Here is an 18,962-nt window from a genome sequence, read left to right on the forward strand (position 1 = left end):
AATGAATATATATATTTTTTTTTTAATAAAAAGAAATTTTTAATATTTCATTATTTCGGGTATAAAATTGTGGGAGCTTCAAGTTGATCGTCACTGTCGAGCAATAACTCCGTAACGCCTTGATCTCAAAATGGCTCCCTTGATCTTCAATATATTATATTCTGGAAGGATTTTCATCTTTTTGATACAAGACGTTAATATTATTTTCAATTAAATCGTAAATTTTCCATTACAATAATTCGAAAATAAAACCAACTCACTTTATTATTAATGAATACTCTCTTTTTCTCTCTCTTATTAATTAAACATAATGGTATACAATTTTTTTTAAAATCACTATTCGATAACTTCAAAAAATTACTCTCAATATCTATTGAGAAAATTTCATTTGACAATATTTTCAAAGAAATTTATAAGAATTTCCACATAACCTTCACATGCTTGTCAATATTTGTTTAACAAAAAAAAAAAAAAAAAAAGGAAACGTAGATATTAAACATTATTGTAAACAAACACACGAATTTAAAAAGTGTTGCTTCAATAATCAGTTTCTTTGAATAAAAATTATTCCAATATTATGTTATTTAAACACACCTTCTTTTAAGTATGAAAAAAAAATTACAAAAATAGAAAAACACTTTTTAAAATCAAAAATATTTCGAAATATATCAAAATTTGAAATTCACTTAATTTAAAAGCAAAAAAAAAAAAAATTACTAAAAAATTCACTTAATGTAAAAGCCAAAAAAAAATTACCAAAAAATTCTCTTAAAAATATTGTCAAATATGGAAAATTTCTGTGTAAATTCAATAGGATTTTGAGAAAAGGCAAAAAAAAATTCTAGTTTTCAACTTTTGTCGAGCATTCAATTCCTAAATTCTAACGGAAACTAAAAAAATCCTGGGGAGTTTGATCCTTGAAAAGGTGTGTTACCTGAATTTCTCTAACGTCTCATTTCTATTCTAAACAAGACTTGACTGAAAATATTCTTTAAGTACAAAAAAAAAAAAAAAAAAAAAAAAAAAAAAAAACACAACTCGATATTCGTTAATTAATCATATAATTCAATTTCAAGCAAAAGAAAAAAAAATTCAAAACGTTACATTTAGTTCGAAAGAATAAGAAAAAAAGAAGTGAAATCAATATTTTCATTATAATGAGAATGTAAAAAACAAAAAAAAAGACCAAAAAATTAAGAAATAATTAATATAATTTATAATAAAAAATTATATTATTTTTTATTAAAAAAGGAAACAAAATTCCAGAAACAAATATCGAAAGACTCAAACTTAAAACAAAAAAAAAATTTAATTTTATAAATAAATCAACATTTTCTCTCTATCGAAAAAAAAACCCCCCAATTTATTTTAAAAATCCTGAAGAAAATAGAAAATTCGAATAATATATTAATTATTGTCATTTATTTGCATTTAAAGTAAATTTTCATCAAGAATTTAATGTAAATTTTTCATAATAAAAAGTGTCTTGATGTGAGAATCATTATCAACACTAATATCATTATATTTAATTGAAATTTCATGGAAAAATTTAAAAGAAATATTCTAAAACAACTATGGATCCTCAAAATGAGTGTCACTGTCGAACAATAACTTCGTGCCGCCGCGAGCTCTCAAAATGGCTGTCCTCAGCTATTATTACTTCGGGAAAAAACGAATGTCGGCTTGCTCACGCTACGAGGAGAGACAGCCAAGGCCCTGAACGTGTAGAATCCTCGTTGTTGAGTCTACTCCTCGTATTGAAAACATTGTGGCTCTTTGAGCCCCATCAAAAAAAAAAAAAAAAAAAAAAACACAACAAAAAATAATAATAATACTAATAATAAAGAAAAACACTATTTCTTTATTCTATCCAATCTTTGTGACATGAAAAATATAACGAATCTAGAAAAAAGAAGGGGACGACAATTTTTTACATTTCTATATTCGATTTTCTTTGAGAAAACTAAAATAATAATTACACTGATAACGAAAATTTCATCAACTTTTTGCTATAAAAAAAATATATTTCTTTTAATTTTAATTTTGTAATAAATTTAAATAAAATTAAAGAAATTAAATACCTAAAAACTTAGATATTTTTATATGAATGAATGTCAATATAATAACAATAATAATAATAATTTTAATATTAAAAATAATAGATATTTTTTTGTTTCCTTGTTACATTATCAAAAATTAAATTTTAAACTAAAAATAAAACAATAAAATATTCCAATACGTAGTAATGTGTTAAAAATCAATATTTTACAATTATTAGAGAATTTATTTAAATTATATGTAACCAAAAAAATAATACAGTTAACAAAATTGTATTGTACTTGTGTAAATAAAAAGGAATTAAATTTTAATTGGAAATTTTTTACACTTTAATGATATATATTAGTTTATAGCAAATTTTGAATATAAATTAATAACAATTACAATAAGAAATAAAATATTTACATTTTTTTTAAATTATATAAAAACAATGTAATATTTTAAAAGCATTAAATTTCAATTGTTAAAATTTTAAAAGTTCTTTTGTTTTAATGCCATTATTATTATTGTTATTATTCATTTTTTGTATTCGAAAAAAAAACAATTGAATCCATTAAAACCTGTTCATTTTAAATTTATCTTTAAAAAAAGAAAACAATACGAATTAAGTTTTTTTTTCTCATGGACATACTAAAGAAAGAATTTGATAAAATAAATTCTGTGCTTCGTGATATAAATGAAAACGTTTCACAAGACGCATAAAACGTTTTGTAAAACATCGAGAGGAGACATTCATTTTTTTTTCTTCGCGAATTCCATGAAAATGACAAGTGTACACTTGATGAATAATAAATAACAAAAATAATTGTCAAGATTCGAAATAACTAACAAAGAAAAAAAAATATCGCTCAACTAAAAAATAAGAAAAAAAAAATCAATAATAATTTCAAATATCTTTTAAATATAAATTAATAATTCTTAATATAAACTAAAAGAACAGGTTAATATTATCATTTGGAAATTATTCAAATTTTCCTAATCGACTTTAATTTAAAAAAAAAATTAATAATAATAAATATGGAAACAGTTTATAATTTTTTTCTAAAACAAATTCTGCAAGTTGAAAACGAAAAAAATCAAGTTGAAAATAGAAGAAACAGAATAATATTTTGTGAAAATTTACAATCATGGACCAAGTAGGAGGATAGGGTCCATATAACCGAAAGTACCTGACATTTCCAGGGTCACATTGCCCTTTATTCGATTTGACTGCAATTCAACCAAAATTCATAAATCCATGGGAGAAAATTTGAACAAAAGAGTAAAAAAAAAAAACCACCCAGACCATATTTTACACAATGAAGAGAAATCTTCCATAAACCCTATGCAATAAATTTAACAAGTCCTAAAAATTTTCCTACCAAACATTTATAGAGAAAAAAAAACACAAATTCTCCAGTTATTTCTCAAATTTATAACAAAAAAAATATATATTTTTCAAAATAATTAACGCCCAATTAATTAATTCGTTAATTTTGTTTTTAATATTTGCTATATCCATTAAAATATTCGGTAAAGACAAAAATATGTTGAATACATACAAAAAAAAAAAAAAATGTGCAAAAACTCACCTTTTGAAGTGCTCTCTTATTCGATCCTCACGGACGTTTTCCGGCAGATTTCCAACCCACAGGTGACGTGTCTCTCTAACCATTTTGCTCCGAACTCTTCATTTGGGATCGGATGTTGTGGTATCGTTTGGCGGCACTGTACAACGACACACAACTCGACCGTAATTTAACAAGCGACTTCCACACACAAAAAAAAAACACCACTTCACTTAATCTTCTTCTTTTAAACTTTTCTATTTTTCTCAAAAAATTTTCTTTTTGGTACAGCAAAAAGAAACAAAACACACCCTCTCTTTCTTTCTCAGTGAGTCTCCGAGCGCCGGTTCAATATTGCCATGAGGCAGAAGAACCCAAAGCTTTCGCGAGCGAGCAAACCGTTACTCGCGAATTCTTTTCTCACCGAACAGAATAAAAAAAAAAAAAAAAACAAAAAAAAGGGAGATAAAAAACTCAAATTCCTTTTCTTCTTTCAAAAAAAAAAAAAAACAACAACACTTAGCTTTGAAATCGTTGACCCCTGATTGGGGGTTGATTGCAAGGGTCAACGACAAAAAGTGGCTCGTTATCACACTTCACCGCGTTTGAAAAACTGCAGGATTCACCACTATCAGCTTCAACGAGGAGAAGAAGGCGAAGATATTTCGCCCTACACCACATCTTACACCGCACTTAATAATCACTTTACTCGTCGACACAACGAGATATTCACCTGGGATCTACCCATCCCGTTCCAAATCGCGAAAACATTTTTTTCTCACTCACGATTTTTCCCACCTTTCTCCTCGTTCCAGAAAAAAAAAATAACAATCACGTTTTTCTTTTTTGCACCCAGAAACACTTGGAAAAAAAAAATTATATATAGAGACAGAGAGAGGAGAGAAAAAAAATTTATTAGAGCTCTTAATCCCCCTCTCTCGTAAGCTTTCCAAATCAGTGACGTTTCGTTTCTTCCACTTGCACCGAGTTCACATCACTGGAATTGAAGACACTTTTATTTTTTTTTAAGGTTATCCTGTTTTGAAGGGGGAGGGGGGAATTACTGATAACTTGTTGGGGTTGGTATTAATGTGCATAGACACACATTTATCAATAGGGCGGAGGGGGGGGAATAAATGCACGCGGGATATTCTCGCAATTTTTACTATAATTTAAACACTGGTGTTGCAAGAATTGGGTTTCACTGTATATATACTTTTAAGTATATATATATATATATTTTTGTTTCGTTTCACTTGGGTATGTACACGGACGGAGTGTACATCCTTCTCACTGCACTACACTACTCAGAGTGACGTCACCGTGGCGGGAGCATAGAATGGCTCGCCGGCCAGACATTGTGAGAGTCATGGAGAGGGGGATATTGGAGGAGAGCGAAGCGAGTCTACTCGAGAGAAGCGATTCCGCCTATCAGCGTTCGCCTCATGGTGGGGAATTTCGGGATCATGATGGAGTGAAGTAGATGAGGTGGGGGGGAGGAGAAAGAGAGAGAGAAAGAGAATGAGAGCCCCAATGGTGTGGCTGCTCAAGATGGCTGAAGGGTTAGAGGGGAAACTGTGGAATCGACACAGTAGCGTAACTATTTTCATTCGGTGCCCCTTGAACAGAAAAAATTAATTTCCCCTATTTTTTTTTTTATATAATTCATTTCATTTTCTCTTAAATTGTTTTTTTTTTTCTTTTAAAATACATATTTTTAATTATTAACTTTATAAACACTGTATGGGAATTTTTCTTCATAAAATTAAATTGTATTTATTTTTAGTTTCTTTTTATATTGAAAAAAAAAATCCACTATTTGTTATTGTAAAAAATAAAAATTAGTAAAGATTTTTTTGTCTATTTTAAACTTTGGAAAATTTATTTTTAAAAAATGTATTCCATTATATTAGCATAATAAATAATTATTATTGGAAACAATGAAATAAAATTTTATTTAATGAAATTATTAAAATAAAATATATGTAAATTTAATTTAATATTTTAATTTAAAAATACTTAATATTAAATCAATTATTTGAAGGAAATAAATTTTTTTTGTTTGTATTTTTTTTGAAAAAAGATTAATAATAAATTTAATATTATATTATTATTTTTGTTTAATTTTTCAAAAATTGTTTTTAGAAATTATTGAATGACATTTTGATATATTTTATTATTAATTATAGGCTAAAATAAATGTCATATTTTAAATTAAGTTTCTCAATGCAATAATTAACTACATTTGGCTCGAATTTGTATTTAAATTTAAAAACACTCATTTTAATTAAATTAAATTAACTTTACTGGTTTTCAATTTTCATTTTTTCAACTCGTTTCAATAAAACAAAATTTAGAAATATCTGTATTAAATTTAATATTTTATGAAGCAAATAAACTTTTGTTTTTATTAAAAATTAAGAAATTTTTAAAAATAAATACCTTTTTTTTGAAGTCGACTATGTATTGAAAATAAACAAATTGCCTCGATGAATTGAAAATAAAGTCATCCTGATGAATTATATAAACGACTGTTCTCTTTTCTTGATTCTTATTCCTGTGCCTTCCTTTCATGATGAAAAACGATCTTCATTAGAACTCTGACTTGTCTATATTGTATATTGTATAAATGCTGAAAATAATGTAAAATGTCAAGTCAATGTTTTCTGAGATATAGAAGTTCTTATATATTAAAGTAGATGTATCAATATAAACGAGAGAATATTACATTTTTACACATCACAAGAAAATTATTATTATTTTTTTTTGTATTTACAAATAAAAAAAAATTATACTAATTTTGTATTTTAATTTATCTTTATTTTTTAACATTCAAAAAAATTTTTTTTTTTTTTGATAAACAGTTTATAATATTTTGATTCGTTTAAAGAGGAAATAAGGAAAATTTGTTTAAATCAGTCATAAGCGGAAAAAAATAACGACTGTTGACATTTAGATATAAATAAAAATTATAAATAAAAGAGAGAATAATGAAATATTTTTTCAAAAAAAAACACGCAAATAGAGACATATTTAAATTGTAACATAAAAAAATATAATTTCAATTTTTATATTATTTTAATAGTAAATGGTGATTTTTATGTTCCGGATACCTTACAATTTTTATATTTTAAATTCCATTTAAAAAAAAGGAAAAAAATGAAAATAAAAAAAAATTTAGGGGATACGGAACATAAAAATCACACATATTATTTAAATAATATATTATTTATATTATTTTATATAAAAAAAAATAACAATTTTCACCTGATTAATTTTATGAAAATCAATATTGTCATTTAAAAATTTGTTTAAATGAAAAATAACAAATAAAAGTAAATTTAAAAAATGTTTTTCCTTTATGAAACTGATTTTAAAATTCAATTTCAAAATGAGTCAATAGAAGATGTAAAAAATACTGTGTTATAATAACAAGCGCAAAATTTATAGAAATCATAAAATGGAAATCATTGAACCAAATGATTTATGTATTATTTTGAAAAGTAGTTGGCAGAAGATGTTGATTTTGTGAAAAGCCTGAAAACTAATGTAAAGGGAGAGTTTCAAGTGTTGGAAAACATCTCCTTTAGGTTATATAGGAGAGAAAGGCGTCTGTTTATCCGGCACTGGCACTAGAGTGGGGAGGGAGTTGGGATTGGAGGGGATAACGGGTCGAACGAGCTAACCCGAACCCAAAGCTCGTCTCACCGACTCTTTCTCTTTTGCTCCTCTTTCTCTTCTCTCTGTTAATCTCGTCCCCTCTCCTTCTCTCTCTCTCTCTCTCTCTCTCTCTCTCTCTCTCTCTTTCTCTCTTCTCTCCAACCTAAGCCGACGAACGTTGCTTGTAGAATTGTAGATCCATGGTAGACGCTTGGCAATCGTACGGTGCCTTCGTTTGACCATTCTTTCTCTCTCTTTCTCTCTCTCTCTCTCACTCTCTCGCTCTTTCTCTCGATCGTTCATTTTATTCTATCGAGTTCTATCGTTCTTTCCGTTTGCCATACGAACCGAGAACATTGCCAGCATGGTCTAGGCTTCTAGCGCACATACAACCTGTGAATCCCCTTAGCGACAGAGAGACCCCCCCCCTTCCTCCTTCTCCACCTCCCCCAACTCTTTTCCAGTTCCTCACATCATCTATTTTTTACGGAAAAAAAGTCATTCTGGTTGCTCAAGTCAATCCTGTTCTCTCCCAAGATTTACCTTTCTCGTGTGAGCAAAATCTGGCTCCTTTTACTATTCTAGTTTCCTAAAATTCCACGACTGGTTTTATAATTCCACTATATCTCGCGCATGTATACACGGTGCAAAAAAAAAAAAAAAAAAAAAAAAAAAAAAAGAAAAACATTCTTGAGAGCAAATTTGGAAATGTAGAGAACTAAACTTGTAATACAATAAACGAATGTTTTTGCACGATTCAGGAAATATGAATTAAATATAAAAATGAATATATGTATATTGATCACGTATTGGAAATATTTGGGAATTTAAAGATTGGAAAATTATTTTAAAATATATCCTGAATTATATGAAGTGTCTTGAAATATCTTGAATTATCTAAAGTATCTTAAAATACCCTGAATTATCTTCAAGTATCCTAAATGATCTAAAGTATCTTAAAATACTTTGAATTATCTTGAAATAACCCAAAATTATTTGGTGAATTTTGAAATATTTGAAAATATCCTAAATTATCTATAAGTATCTGTAATTATCTTTATAAAATATACTGCAATAACTTGAAATGTTCTGAAATACTTGAAATCATCTTAAATTATCTTAAATTATCTTGAAGTATCCGGAATTATCTAAAGTGTCCTAAAGTATCTTGGAATATTTGAAAATATGCTAAATTAATTAAAGTATCTTCAAATACTCTGAATTATCTTAAATTCTCTTCAAATCTCATGAATTATCTAAAGCATCCGAAAATATATGAAGAATCTTCTAACAATCTGAATTATATCAAAATAATTTGAAATATCCTGAATTATCTGAAGTGTCTTGAAATATCATGAATTATCTAAATATCCTAAAATAGGCTGAATTATCTTGAAGTATCCGGAATTATCGAAAGTGTCCTAAAGTATCTTGAAATATTTGAAAAAATGCTGAATTAATTAAAGTATCTTTAAATACTCCGAATTATCTTAAATTATCTTCAAATATCATGAATTATATCTGAAGTATCCGAAAATATATAAAGAATCTTCTAATAATCTGAATTATCTCAAAATAATTTGAAATATCCTGAATTATCTGAAGTGGCTTGAAATATTTGAAAATATCTAAAGTATCTTAAAATACCCTGAATTATCTTCAAGTATCCTAAATTATCTAAAGTATATTCAAATACTCTGAATTATCTTAAATTATCATCAAATCTCATGAATTATCTACAGTATCCAAAAATATATGAAGAATCTTCTAACAATCTGAATTATCTTAAAATAATTTGAAATATCCTAAATTATCTGAAGTGTTTTGAAATATTCTGAATGATTTTGAAATATTTTCAAATATTCTGAATGATTTTGAAATATTTTCAAATATTCTGCATTATCTTGAATTATCCTAAATTATCTGAAGTATTCAAAAATATCGGAAGTATCGACAAAAAATCTGAAGTATCTTAAATTATCTGAAGTATCTTGAAATACTATATAAATTATTTGAAAATATCCGATCAAGTATCCTAAATTATCTAAAGTATCTTAAAATACTCTTAATTATCTTGAAGTAATCTAAATTATCTGGTGAATTATGAAATATTTTTAAATATTTCGAAATATATAAAAATATACTAAATTATCTTTAGTATCATAAAATATACTGCAATACCTTAAAATATCCTGAATCATCTTGAAGTATCCTAAATTACCTTGAAGTATCCTAAATTATTTAAAGTTTAATAAATTATCTAAAGTATCATGGAATATTTGAAAATATACTGAATTAATTAATATCTCTTCAAATACTCTGAATTATCTTAAATTATGTATCCTCAACTATCATGAATTATATCTGAAGTATCCGAAAATATATAAAGAATCTTCTAATAATCTCAATTATCTCAAAATATTTTTAAATATTCTGAATTATCTGAAGTGGCTTGAAATATTTGAAAATATTCTACATTATCTTGAAATATTTGAAAATATTCTATTATTATCTTGAAGTATCCTAAATTATCTGAAGTATCCATAAATATTTGAAGTATCCAAAAATATCTCAAGTATCTTAAATTATCTCAAATATCATGAAATACAAATTATTTGAAAATATCCAGAATTGTCAGCAATTATACTGAATTATCTTAAAATATATATATGAAGTATCGGGAATTATCTCAAGTATCTCGAATTATCTAAAGTACACTAAAAAAAAATTTATTTGATTCAAATACCGGTGTATTTGATTATTATCAAATAAATATTTACTTGAATCAAATATTTCAGTATTTAAAGCAAATACCATTTATTTGATTCAAATAAGAAATATTTGATTCAAGTAAATATTTATTTGATAATAACCAAATACACCGGTATTTGAATCAAATAAATTTTTTTTTCAGTGTATAGTGAAATATCCTGAAATACAATGAAATACATTAAATTATCATCAAGTATTTAATGGGCCTTAATTTTTTACTTCGCGGTTAAATATTTTTAAACTATTATAAATAAGTCAACAAATTTTTAAAGTCCTGTTTTTGCCTTTAAAAAAAAAAAATATATATATATAAATAAAGCAATATACAAAAGGAATTATATCACACATCGAGTGAATGAAATTTATCGCTGGAAATACGATAGTTTTTAATTACACAAACACATATTTTGTAAACGTCGTCATTTTTTTTTTTTTTTTTTTTTTTTTATCGCAAAGTTAAATATAAATTAAAAGTATCGACTTGCAATGACTAAAGGTAACTTTAGTTCTGTGGGCACCTATTAAATTCATCAATATATTATAAATTCAACTAGAAAATTAGAAAAATTGTATATTACATTAAAAAAAAAAAAAAAAATACAATAAAAGTGATTGAATTTAAAAAAAAAAGCTTAGGAATTTTTAAAAAGTTCAACGACCTCCAATGAACGAGTGTCAATTTCAACAACATAAACTTTCTAAATAGTCAAAAATGTCGACACGATATATTACTGAATTACGCACATTATTTCAGGTTTTAAAACAGCGAGTCAAGTATTGATAAATATAGTTTTGTTATTCTCCAAAATATGTAATTCGAAACAATAGAAGAAAAAAAAAAACAAAATTTTATATTCACGATTTAAAATAGAATTTATTCTATTTGTTTTATCAATTAAAAAAAAAAAAAGTTTAAAAAAAAAAATTGTTTGCAAAATTTAACAAAATACTTTCAATTTCCAGTAATTTTGAGGTTAGGGCGAAGCAAATTATTATTAAAAACAATACAAGTTATAAAAATTCATTGAAACAATGTTAACTATTGAAAAACAAATTTTTCTCTATTACTCGCCATTTCCTAACCTTATTTTAATAATGATCAGGAAATTTGCAAATAAATTTTTTTTTTATCAGTTTTAAAACTATTTAAAACTTTTTTTTTGCAAATATTTCTCCCACGCGAGAATTTCCTCTCAAATAAAGTAAAGTATCACTAAAGTTGACATAACCTCACCTTTTCTTTTTTTTTTGTAACAAATTCCATCGTTTATTTTACGAATACCGCGCGTGGTTTCTTTTTTTTTTTTTTTTTATTTAGTTCGCAAATATATAGAGAAAGCGAATTCGATGTCATCTTGTGAAACTTTGACGGCCCAAGGCTCCGGAAACAAGCAGTTTCTACATTTCCCTGTTATAACCTCAGCCTCTGGTTATTTACTCTCGTGTTTACTCTTCGCACCCGGGTGACACTTGTATTACTGCTGCTTCTCTATATATCCAAATGCGCCTTTCGAAATCGATGAATATAATTGCAAACACGAGAGTGAGAGAGACTTTCGTGCAGAAGATTTCGTTTTGAACTTCCTTTCTGAGTTAAGCAAATTCTTTCTGCTTTAAAAAGAACTCTTCGTGAAAGTAGTACGCATCCTCGTTTCGTCATTGCTTGATCATTGGTATATATGTATACTTGTAACGGTTCGTTCATTTTATAGACAAACAACGTATTTTGCCTATATATATATACGTATAGGACAAATAAAATTTCTAACTGTCAAATAATATTCTACTCGAAAGCAATTTTTCTGCCAATTAACGACGCTCTTGTTATAAAGTTAAGTTTATAAAAGACGGCTCTACCATAATTTCTGACTCGTTAATTCATAAAGAGAAGATGTGTAATTTAAAATAGGCCGTGGGGTCGTACTCACCGAAAATAATTTGCTTCTTTTGATGATAAATCCTGCGAATGATGATAAGAGCTGCCATCTTGTGTGTTTACTCATCGCTTGCGTCTCACCAACTGATACAGTGTTGCCACCTTCTGGCAGCTTAGTGGCAACCATGCATTTCTACTTTATCAACATCGTTCTACATTATCAACAAACATCTGCTTTATCCACATTTTTCATTGCCATGGTGATTGATTAAATTTTTTCCCTCAAAAAAAAAAAAAAAAAATTGAATCTATAAACTAAAAAATAACCTCAGTGAATTTTTAATAATATTTTTAAAATATTTTATTATTATAAATATGTAATTTTTTTTTAAATAAAAAAACTTTTTTACATATTGAAAAATTAGGTTTTTTTTGTGAAATAAAAAAATTGTCTAAAATGGATGTGATTTTAAAAGAAAATTTAAATGAATCAGAAGAAGAACCCTCTGTGACGTCAAATGATCCAAATGAAAGAAAATTAGCCCGAAGGATCAGGATTCAAAAGCGTCAGGAAACAATCAAAGAGTAGTTAAAAAGATTTTCTTTCTTTTTTTTTATATATATATATGTAGGTAATAAATAATTTTATTTGCAAAGCAATTTTTTTTTTAAATTTTAGAGAAGTTTCACTAACCGAAACACATGAAGTGGAAACAACTGATACTGAAAAGCAAATTTTAATAAGCGCAGAACAATTGGATAAATTTATTAACGATGGAAATAGAGTGGCAAGATATTTAAATAAAATTTTAAAAAAATTTATCATGAAAATTTAATTAAACATTAATTTAAATTCTAATTTAATTTAATAAATTAATAAAATTAAAATTCGCATATATTTTCAGATATCGAATGTAAAAATATCAAACGATGCCCGTGAATTGCAACGTCGTGAAAAAGAAAATGAAATTCGCGAAAATTTATTAAAAATGTTAGAGACAAATGCAAAAGAATGTAGCGAACGTTATCAAGAAATTAATAATAAATGGACAACAATTCTTGAATCTAAAGATCCATTGGATATTAATTCGGCAATGATAGCACAAAATGAAAAATGTCTCGCCGTTCTTGCATTTAAAAATTCAGCGATTGATAATTTAAAAAAAGAATTAAAAGAAGCTGACGAAAAATTTCAATTGGATCTACAAAAACAAACTGAAGATATTGATATATTAATCGATAGAATTGATCATCATGTAAGTTAATAAAAAAAAAAATCCTCTAATTGAATAAAATCAAAAATTTTATTTAATTTCAATTTAATTTTTTTTTATTTAATTTTTGAAAATAAAATGTTCTATAGGTGAATACAATGGCAAAATCCTTTCGCAAAGAATTAGCTATCATTGAAAATACATTGCAATTGGAGAGGGAATCTCTTTTGGAAGTATCGGCAAAAAAATGGGAGACTTTATACAATCAACGTGCTGAAAATGAAATACATGGAATTGAAAAGAGAAAAGAAATTATGAATGAATTTCAACTTGAAATGAATAAAACGCGAATTGAACATCATGAGGAATATAGAAAACAAAAAATTAAATTAGAAATTGAACAACAAAAACTTCAACAACAAATAGAACAAATGAAAGCAATTTGTATGTTAAATGTTGAAAAATTGGATTATAATTATAATTTATTAAAAAGACGCGAAGATGAAAATGCAATTGTTAAAAATCATCAAAAACGAAAACTCAACAAGTTGAGTAAATTTTTCATAATAATTAATTCATAATTTCAATTATTTTGAAATTTAATTAAAAATTAAATATTTCCAATAGATTACATGACACTATCAGCGATTTAAAGAAGACTTATTCAAATTTAGAGAAAAATACAAAACTAGAAATGCAAAAATTGTCCGATCAAGTATTAAGGGCTCATAAAAATATTTTAGACCTCGAAGAAAAATCTGATCTTTTTACAGCGATTAATGAAAAAAATTATATGGAAATTTGGGACATGAATAGCAAAATTGCCGATGATTTATTTCAAAAGGTAATTTAAAAAAAAAAATAAAAATTATAAAAATAAATATTAAAAAAAATCAAGAAAGAGAAGTAAAAAAAAGTAAATTTAAATTAAAAAATAAAAATGTACTCAAAAAAATGATTCTATTGTTTTAGATATTAACAGCCGATAAAATAATATTCCACCAAGTTTTGGGTTTGGAATGGGAACCACCAAAAGAGAAATTGTTAAGAAAAGAAGATTTGCCATCCTATGTAAAATCAATGGCTGTGATTGAGCAAAGTAAAAAGAAAATTAAAAATAATTATCTATTAATTATTAAATATTATTATTATTATTTCTAGAAAAAAAACTCGATGCTGAAAAATTAAAAATGTGCGAACCATACAAGCCAGCAACAACATTGGAAGAGATTAATTTAGAAAGGAAATTGCTTGTGCATATTATGAAATTAATTTCCGATCGCGCTGGATTTTTAATTGAAGACAAATTAAAAGAATTATTATTAAATCAAAGCAATGAAAATCAAATTATCGTCAGACTTGACAATGTTTTTCAGGTAATGACAAAAATTTAAATAAAAGAAAATATCTTAATTCAAAAGTAATTATTAATTCAAAATAATAATTAAATGAAAATAATTATTATTTAAATTAAATAAATTAAATTATTTTCTAGGCTTTGTGTATCGATTCGCCAGAGAATATCGATATGCTTTTAAATTTTTTTCTACCCTACACCTACTGTCCAATTTGTGATAATAATAAAACAAATGAAATTGAAACAATTTCTACGTCCACTATCAAGTAATTTCCAAAAAAAAATATTTTTCATTAAATTTTTCTTTAGCCAAAAAAAGTTAGAAAAAATATACAATTTTTTTTTTAGAGATGACAGCGAAAAATTAAAAGAACCAAAAGACGAACGAACCAGAAAATTAATTGAAACAGTAAAAGAAGAAGTCACTGTGGTTTTTACTCCCTGTGAAATAAGCAAAAGCAGTGAAAGTACATTTGCCGAAAAAATTGACTGCTCCAGTTCCGAAACTGATAAAGACACCATCGAAGGTAAAAAAAAAAGAAAACAATGTTTCTAACTAATTATAAAAAAAATTCTAATTCCAAAATAAAATAAAAAAAAAATTGTTTCAAAGGATCAAGATCTATTGAAGAATTATCATGCGATTGTTCTGACAATTTAAAAATGAGAAAAGTTACATGCGACATGGGACATGTTCTTGAAATTCATGTAAAGTACATAATACGCGGATTAACGGAATTTTTGGAAAAATATCATTCAATAAAAAAAGATGAATCGCCCCGTGATTTTAAGGAAAAATTAATTGAACGAAAATTTACAATATCGAGAAATATTTTAGCCGAAGATGTAATGAAATTTTGGAATAAATATCGTGAAATTTTTAACGAAGAAAAAGAAACACTCTGGGATGCATTACTAATTGGATTAAATAAATATCATAATATTTTAAAAGAACGACATAAACTAAATGATGAAACAGAATTACTACGTCGACAAAATGCCGAACTTCATCGATTATTAAAGACTTACAAAAAGGCAAGTGAAAATAATAATTTAACGATATTTTAATATCGCTTTAGGAAAAAAAAAAAAATAATCATTTTATAAATTTCAGCCGGAAAATGATTTACGGAGGTAGAAATTAAAAATTTTACATGAAGTAAAAGGAAATCATATTCACGGCTTTTTTAATTGTAATCCAGGCATTATACCGAGATTTCAACTCATGCACCATTTTCAATTATTTTTGTAATTGAAATATATATATATAATTTTACAATTATATTATTGTATTCCTGTTCTTTCAAATATATTTCTTTTTTTTTTTTTTTGCAAAAAAGACAAAAAAAAATAAAAAAAATTAATAATACTTACATATTTATATATAGATTCGTTATCCCGTTTTTTTCTTTTGGTAAAAATTTATCATTTTCAAAACGCACTTTTGAGTCTTTTTGTTTCTCTCTCGTATTTAAAAAGCGTCATCACTCATTTTGCAAGCCACGCCATTATGAATAAAGCCACTTGACACAAAATAATCCTGCAATGTTGATTTAGAGTCAAAGTTTATATCCGACGAATTACGATTTGCCTTTGCCTCCTTCTTTTGTAATTCAATAAATATTCTTCGTTTCTTCTCCTTCTTCTTTAATTTCACCATATTCAGATGTTTCTTACTAATACAGTGCTGCAAACAATCAATTATTATATTTATTAATTTTTTTTTAATTTAATCAAAATATTATTTAAAATAATCTTTAAGTGTCCTAAAAAAACAAAAATATATTAAATAACAATAAATTAAAATAATAATAATTGAAGGGGGGAAATTTACTTTTTTGTATAATTTTAGACTGTCAAACGTTTCTTTGCAAGGACGGCAAGTGGTTTTTTGTAATAATTGTCCAGTTATAACCTTTTGCGAAGATGATGGATTTCCTAATTGAATATCAGCTTCCGTTTCAGGAATTCGCCATCCCCCTGAAAATGCAAAAAAAAAATAAATAAGAACAAAAAAAGATTTACAAAAAAAAATTACTTACCATTCGAAAATATTTTTCACTACAAGATCAAATACAAATAAAAAAAAATAAATAGAAAAATTATAATATAAAAAATAAATAATAATTAAAAAAAAAATACACAAAAAAATATCCAATTTTAATTTATTTATACAAATATTTTTATACCCCCCCGAGATGAAAATTTTGAATTATCGGGGAGAAACAAATTTGCTCACTTTTTTTAAAGACAAAAATAAATAATAAATAAACATACGAAACAACGAATGAATATAATAAAATATATACAAAAATGTTGAACTAAACGAAACACGAACAAAACAAAAAAAAAAAAAAAAACAAAAAAACAAAGCAAAATAGAAATAATTTTTGCTCATAATAAAATTATATACAAACAAAAAAATGAAATTCAAACCGAAAAAAATAAAAAAAAAAAAAAAAAGTCGTAAGCTTACATAACGTAAACGTGAAAAACAAATGTAAGCAATAAAGTAAGGCATGCAAATGTGAAAACTATCAAACAATAAACTAAAACAACAGTTTCTTTACGAATCTGTTGATCTACAACCAAAGTTCGTCTAGTTCGAAAACCATTGTTCGATGTAGATTTCACGCCAGTTGATTTATTACCTCTTATCGCTTTCTTTTTGTGTCGATTTCCTGAAAAATAATTTAAAAAACGAAAATTCATTAGAAATATCTTTTTTTTTTTTTTGATATAATATAAAAATTTATTTATTAAATTAATTAATAGAAACATAAAAATTGTTTATTTACCATTTAAATGCGTGTGAAGTTGTTGTAACGAATTGAGGCGAACATTACAAACGTTACATTGAAGTCCATTTGTTTCTGCATCTTTAGCAAATGGAATTTTCGATTCATCTAAGGTGGCCATTATGGTTTTCGATCTAATCTATTTTTGGATTAAAAAAAATATTTTTAAATATTAAATTAATTTTTTTTTTTTAAAGATTTTAAACCATTAAAAATTAAAATATAGAAAACAATTTTCTTAACATAATACTATTTTTAATTAATTTTCTCTAATTTATAATAATTATATTAAATATTTATTTTTACCTGTTTAGCATGACGTGCGCCTTGTAAATGAGCATCTAATACTGTATTACTTGTAAACGAGAGATCACAATCATCACAACGATAAAAAGGTTTTTTTGTGGGCAAATTTCCCATTATATTATCGACAACAGCTTTCGTTACTGGATCATTTAATGCTTGATTATTGCCCGTTTGATCCATTGTTTGATTGTCACTTCCATTAATCATTGAATGATCAACAGAATTTGTTTTCAAGGATTCGTCCATCCTCAATTGTGGATTAACTGACAGTTGTTCTGTCATAATTTTTGAATCAAAATTTCCTGAAAATAAAAATTTCTCTATTTAAAAAATTCAAATTTTTTTAATTTCATTTTTAAAAATCAAATAAAAATAGCATTAAAATATAAAAATCATTGAAAGAATTTTTTTTTTTTTTTCTAATAGACTATTCAAACATAAACATCTATAATAATAATAATTAAGCAACGATGCCAAAGACAATGAAATTACTTTGAATCATCAAATGTTTGCAAACAAATTTTGTCGACTTCGAAAAAAAAAATCAATGTCAAATTGAAAAGCACGTAAACAAAAATAATCAATTCTTGAAAAATATCTTATTTGCAAAAGTATATAAAAAAAAAAAAAAAAGTAAATGCAAAAATTATTTTACCGAAATTATAACCTCAAAAAAAACTCACCGATTCACAGAGGATTTTCTTTTTAAAAAATATCCATAAAAATCCAATTTTTTTTCGATTTATATTATTGAAAACAGAATCGTTTTCTTTTAAATTAACATACACATGCGGGAATAGTCGATCGCATATATTGAGCAATCAAGATATAAACAAAACGAAATAATCAACTTTGATTATATGATTCCGATAAAATTAGTACTGCATTTTTTTTTTTAAATTTAACGTTGGAAAATTATTATCATCCAAAAATAATTGGAATTCTAATTATAATTATGTCAGTTGTCAGAGAAAAAAAATCGGAAAATGCCAATCGACAAACACAAATATCAATTGAAATTTTTCGGTGTTCTCAAAAACATGTTCAATGAACGATGCTTTAATATTGCATTGGCCAATCAGCGTTTATCTATTATTTGGCAAATTTTTTTGCAACTCATTAAAATAAATATAAAAAATATCCCGAATTATAAATACTTTTTGATAAATGCAACAAATACTTAAAATTGATTATTAAATATTTTTTATTCAAATAAATTTAACCTTTAAAAATGTTATTTTTTGAATTTACCGCCAGTAAAATGTGATTCACAGTTTGAAATTTGTAGCGACATTGGCGTCGCAGCCTTTATGTTTTTAGCCAATTAAATTGTCCCATCCATACTTTTTTTCGTCTGCCACACATTGTCGTAAT

General features: G+C 25.6%; 3 protein-coding genes across 5 annotated transcripts in view; 1 reads left to right on the top strand and 2 right to left on the bottom strand.

Moving 5' to 3' along the window:
* Positions 1-12,102, bottom strand: part of LOC127277109 (protein split ends-like) — a 110,450-nt gene extending 98,348 nt beyond the window's left edge. For 2 of the 3 annotated variants that reach the window (XM_051297944.1, XM_051297943.1), the window contains exons 1-3: positions 11,966-12,101; positions 6,048-6,237; positions 3,630-5,224 (exon numbers count right to left, since the gene is read on the bottom strand). In XM_051297944.1, coding sequence (XP_051153901.1) covers positions 3,630-3,712 — 83 coding nt within the window. In that variant the 5' untranslated portion in view covers positions 3,713-5,224; positions 6,048-6,237; positions 11,966-12,101. Of the gene's footprint in view, positions 1-3,629; positions 5,225-6,047; positions 6,238-11,965 lie in introns of all 3 variants that reach the window. The other variant, XM_051297945.1, reaches the window with a different exon arrangement.
* A 106-nt stretch (positions 12,103-12,208) lies between these two features.
* Positions 12,209-15,812, top strand: LOC127277112 (dynein regulatory complex protein 1). The gene is made up of 11 exons (XM_051297948.1): positions 12,209-12,498; positions 12,593-12,701; positions 12,819-13,169; positions 13,277-13,674; positions 13,755-13,971; positions 14,100-14,226; positions 14,289-14,503; positions 14,623-14,750; positions 14,833-15,011; positions 15,098-15,519; positions 15,599-15,812. Exons 1-11 carry the CDS (start codon positions 12,371-12,373, stop codon positions 15,620-15,622), a joined length of 2,298 nt encoding a protein of 765 aa, XP_051153905.1. The 5' UTR covers positions 12,209-12,370; the 3' UTR covers positions 15,623-15,812.
* On the bottom strand, positions 15,655-18,613 carry LOC127277115 (zinc finger protein 346-like). Its single transcript, XM_051297953.1, has 6 exons — positions 18,272-18,613; positions 17,589-17,890; positions 17,283-17,421; positions 17,136-17,165; positions 16,319-16,464; positions 15,655-16,171 (listed from the first exon to the last, which is right to left on the bottom strand). Exons 2-6 carry the CDS (start codon positions 17,868-17,870, stop codon positions 15,956-15,958), a joined length of 813 nt encoding a protein of 270 aa, XP_051153910.1. The 5' UTR covers positions 17,871-17,890; positions 18,272-18,613; the 3' UTR covers positions 15,655-15,955.
* Positions 18,614-18,962: the final 349 nt, after the last annotated feature.

This window comes from Leptopilina boulardi, unplaced genomic scaffold (genome assembly GCF_019393585.1).
Source record: "Leptopilina boulardi isolate dan_hultmark-lab unplaced genomic scaffold, ZJU_Lbou_2.1 LbouV2_165, whole genome shotgun sequence".
NCBI lineage: Eukaryota > Metazoa > Arthropoda > Insecta > Hymenoptera > Figitidae > Leptopilina > Leptopilina boulardi.